Source organism: Fistularia commersonii, chromosome 19, assembly GCF_037954325.1.
Source record: "Fistularia commersonii isolate RoL2024-O1a breed Wild chromosome 19, RoL_Fcom_v1.0, whole genome shotgun sequence".
Taxonomy (NCBI): Eukaryota; Metazoa; Chordata; class Actinopteri; order Syngnathiformes; family Fistulariidae; genus Fistularia; species Fistularia commersonii.
In genome coordinates, this window is record NC_141302.1 from 1707501 (window position 1) to 1712500 (window position 5000).

The 5000-nt window shown below is 38.0% G+C and overlaps 1 protein-coding gene across 1 annotated transcript in view; it reads right to left on the reverse strand.

The window, feature by feature from the left end:
* dachb (dachshund b) overlaps nucleotides 1-5000 on the reverse strand; it is a 68758-nt gene that overhangs the window by 10300 nt on the left and 53458 nt on the right. The window contains exons 7-8 of the mRNA XM_086165587.1: nucleotides 3917-3991; nucleotides 678-778 (exon numbers count right to left, since the gene is read on the reverse strand). Coding sequence (XP_086021713.1) covers nucleotides 678-778; nucleotides 3917-3991 — 176 coding nt within the window. The remainder of the gene's footprint in view (nucleotides 1-677; nucleotides 779-3916; nucleotides 3992-5000) is intronic.

Genomic DNA, 5000 nt, shown 5'->3' on the forward strand with positions numbered 1-5000 from the left:
AGTTAAACATAATAATGATAAAGATACATATTTCTAATGGTATCCAAAAAAGTGAAACATATTCTTGTTATATAAATAATGCTATATATATGATTTGTTTACATTAAACAAAATAATGTTATAAAAAAAATATCTATTCCTTTGGTTATATAATACCCAAGGAATACCTTATATATACATATATATTTAGATTTTAAATAAAAATATTGCTTTATATCCTTCATGAGTCTGAATGATAGGTTTTCATAATCTTGATAATATATAGATACAATAACATTTCACATATATTCTTGATCTTTTATTAATATTGTTATATATATTTTCAATACTATATAAATAATGTTGTATAGATTCGAATATTGCATGCATGGACATTCAAGATTCATAATGCTGATTACATAAGAATGTTGTATATATTAATATTATAAGTATAAGTATATATTGATATTAAAAAGAATATAGCACCTAAAAATATATAGACAATATCAAGCATATTCTTACTGTTAAACAAATAATCCAGACAAATATTTTAACTTTATCCGAATAATAATATAATCTATAATAATATAAAATAATATATATAAAGTAAGAAACATAATTATAATGATAATAATAATGATAATAATAATAATAATAATACATGATAATGATATATAGTATATAAGGGCAGTGTGTACCTGTATGTTGGTGAGGAGGGTCTCCACCGACGACAGGCCGTCGGCGAACAGGAATGGAGCGGGGAAGCCGGGGGGCAGGGGCTGGCCCAGCGGCGGCTCCTCTGCAGGACACACACACACACACACACACACACACACCGTAATCCAACTTCAAGCCAACGTGAACAGATTACAGGATTAAATATCAAGACTGAAATCTGACACGTCCTTTCCTCTCGACACGGCTAACATATCGGATATATGCCGAAAAATAATAAAATGATAAAAATATGTATTATATATGATTATTATATATATTATGTATGATAAATATATAAAAATATAATATATTTGTGATGATTGGAAAAAAAAAAAACGAGATTATAACCCCAGCGGATTATTTCCCGTCAGAGGGAGTCGACGAAACGTTGATGTTTACGAAGGTGTAAAAGTCAACGAAGCAGCATCAGAGAAATCAATTACAGACAGCACAAACGCACACACACTCACACACACACGCGCTCACACACACACACACTCACACACACGGGTCGTTAGTATTCAGGCGATAACACAGGGCACTAATTGGCAGGGATTAAAGACATCCTTGATTTGAGTGTGTGTGTGTGTGTGTGTGTGTGTGTGTGTGTGTGTGTGTGTGTGTGTGTGTGTGTGTGTGTAAGCGTCACAGTGTCTGCTCAGCCCTTAATGTCTAACACACTGACAACTGGGTTAACTCTGCTGTGAAATTAACGCTGATTAAGATGTGCACTCTAGCACACACACACACACACACACACACATAAACGCACACATACGCACGCACGCACACAAGCACACACACACACCATCTCTGTCCCATATCTGCCAGCCTCGTCTCGCACTTCTAAAAGTCGTCTTTTCTCCTTTTCCAACACCCTTCTCCTTGTTTCTGCAGATTAGCATGGTAACCAGATAATGACTAGAGAAATTATTATTTTAATTTTTATTTTTTGAATGTATTATTTTTATGTATTTTATTTTTAATTTTTCTATTTTAATTTTTTATTTTGAATTGTTAATTTTTTATCTTTTATTTTAAATTTTTTTACTTTTTACTTTTTATTTCTTGATTTAAATTTGTGTAAAATTAGTTTGGTTTTTTTTCTGCCTGTTGGATCTGTTCCACGTGTAAACAAGGAGGGCTGTGATTGGAGGATGGGAACGTGACCCTGCGGGTCAAAGGTCATATGCCTTCACGCCTGTAAATCTCTTTCCACAGGTTTCCATGAGAACCAGATAACAACCAGTCACTGTTATTATTTTCATTGTTAATGTTTCATTTTTATAATCATTTTATTTTTTCAGTGCCATTCCATGTTTGAGCAAGGAGGGCTGTGATTGGAGGATGAGAACGTGACTCTGCGGGTCAAAGGTCGCCTGCTATCGTGTGTAAATCTGTGGCGGTAATTACTGCAGTATTTTGAAAACATGTTTACATTTTTACATATTTATCTTATTTTATTTATTTTATAATGCACGCAGCTTATCTCACACACATACACACACAGCAGCAGCATGCTGTAGCTGGTTAGCTATAGCACGAGATCAGGTATACTCACAGAGGCACTGTGGCTAGCAGTGAGGAGCTTACCAATTCTATACCATGCTATGCTACGTTATCCTTTACCATGCTATGCTATCACAATCAGAATGAGGACGATTAAATTGATCCCAAAGGAAATTGAGTATGTTATGATATCATTTGAAATTGAGTGCGTATGCGATGCTTGGCTATACCATGCTATGCTATCACAATCAGAATGAGAAATGCTAAATTGATCCCAGAGGAAATTGAGTATGTTATGTTATCGTATGAAATTGAGTGCTTATGCGATGCTAGGCTATGCTATGCTATATGATACTATGCTATCATAATCAGAATGAGAAATGCTAAATTGATCCTAGAGAAAATTGAGTATGTTATGATATCATATGAAATTGAGTGCTTATGCGATGCTAGGCTATGCTATGCTATATGATACTATGCTATCATAATCAGAATGAGAAATGCTAAATTGATCCCAGAGGAAATTGAGTATGTTATGATATCATATGAAATTGAGTGCTTATGCGATGCTAGGCTATACCATGCTATGCTATCACAATCAGAATGAGAAATGCTAAATTGATCCCAGAGGAAATTGAGTATGTTATGATATCATATGAAATTGAGTGCTTATGCGATGCTAGGCTATACCATGCTATGCTATCACAATCAGAATGACAAATGCTAAATTGATCCCAGAGGAAATTGAGTATGTTATGATATCATATGAAATTGAGTGCTTATGCGATGCTAGGCTATACCATGCTATGCTATCACAATCAGAATGAGAAATGCTAAATTGATCCCAGAGAAAATTGAGTATGTTATGAAATCTTATTTTGTGGTTTTAAAATTCAGTGTTTTTGCTATGCTATGCTAGGCTATCCCACATAAAGGCAACTGCTTGTCCGAACCAATCACATCCCAACAAGTGATATTTTTGAAAAAAACAAACCAAACCAAAAAAAACCCTTTAAAATGCATCTACCAGAGGTTAGCCGTTAGCCGCTAGCTTCTAAAGCCTCTATGGAAAGTTCCTGAGTGAATTGGAAAGATGGAAAATAAGCGGGTGAAGGAGGGGAAGGAGGGCGGGGCGCCCGCATGCTTTTAGTGCGTGACCTTTTGACCCCTTTTAACCATTCCTGCCTCACTTAGCCCCCCTTCCCTCCGCCGCCCCCCCGCACGCCATCCATCCATTCGCCGCCTCTCATTTATCTGATTGATGGCCGGGAGACAGGTGATCAATAGGAGCGCCGAACATCCTGACACTTCAGTTTCTCTATTTCTGTGTGTGTGTGTGTGTGTGTGTGTGTCTTTTACCTCCCCTGGTGAACATACGTGTGTGTGTGTGTGTGTGTGTGTGTGTGCATCGGTGTAAATACAGTAAATGAGGGAACCCCCCCACCCCACCCCCTTTAAGCACATGGGCTCTCGAGCGCGTGCGCACACACACACACACACACACACACACACACACACACACACACACACACACACACACACCTAAGTGAGGACGATTTGTCAGTTGTCGCCAGGAAATGGCCGAGGGTTTAGATTAAGGTGCATAATGGAATATCCTCCTATATACAAATGTGTGTGCCTTTTATTGTCAAAGTGTGTGTGTGTGTGTGTGTGTGTGTGTGTGTGTGTGTGTGTGTGTGTGTTATCCAACCTTTGTCCTTTGTTATTTTCTTGATGGGAGCTGCAGGGTTGGTCAGGAGAACATCTGTGTCGGTGGAGGCCAAACCTGAGGGGAGAAAAAAAAAACCTTTCAAAATAACTCGCGCACACACACACACACACACACACACACACACACACACACACACACACACACACGCTCACACACACACGCACATATATGTATATTTCTTTATTTCTTTTACAGTGAGAGCACAACAGGATCATTCTGGGTGTATTGCAGTGTGTGTGTGTGTGTGTGTGTGTGTGTGTGTGTGTTTGTGATTAATGACAGCAGAATGTGTGTGTGCGTGTTTGTGTGTGTGTTTGAGTGCATTTATATGAGTGTATGTGTGAGTGAGGCTGTGTGTAAATGTGACTGTGTGTGTGTATCTGCATGGATGGTATCTATGTGCGTGTTGTGTGTGTGTGTGTGTGTGTGTGTGTGTGTGTGTGTGTGTGTACGTGCACATTTGTGCGTCACTTGGTGTGTTGGTGTCCAGGTTACAAGGTATGGTGTTACTATGTGTGTGTGTGTGTTTGTGATTTTATGCATAGGCATGTGTTTGAATTACATAAAAATGACAGCATTTTTATGTCACAGAGTGTGTGTGTGTGTGTGTGTGTGTGTGTAAGTTTGTGTGTATGTGTACACGCACATTATGTGTCATTTGGAGTGTGTTGGTGTAATGTGTTAATTGGAATGCATGTTTTGGTGAGCGTGTGTGTTTAGATAATATTTGGAATGTGTGTTGTCTGCTTGTGTATGTGTGTGTGTGTGTGTGTGTGTGTGTGTGTGTGTGTGTGTGTTTGCGTGTGTGTGTTTATCTGTGTGTGAGACCATTGGTATTTCCTTGCCTTTAATCACAGCATTTTTATATTGAGGAGTGTATGTGTGTGTGTGTTAGCATATGTCCTTAGTTGTGTGTGTTTGACTGTGTTTATATGAGTGTGTGTGTGTGTGTATGATCATATGCATGTGCCTGTGTTTAATGACAGCATTTTTATGTCAGGGAGTGTGTGTGTGTTAGCATGTGTCTATACTTGTGTATCTCAAACTGTGTTTATATGAGTGT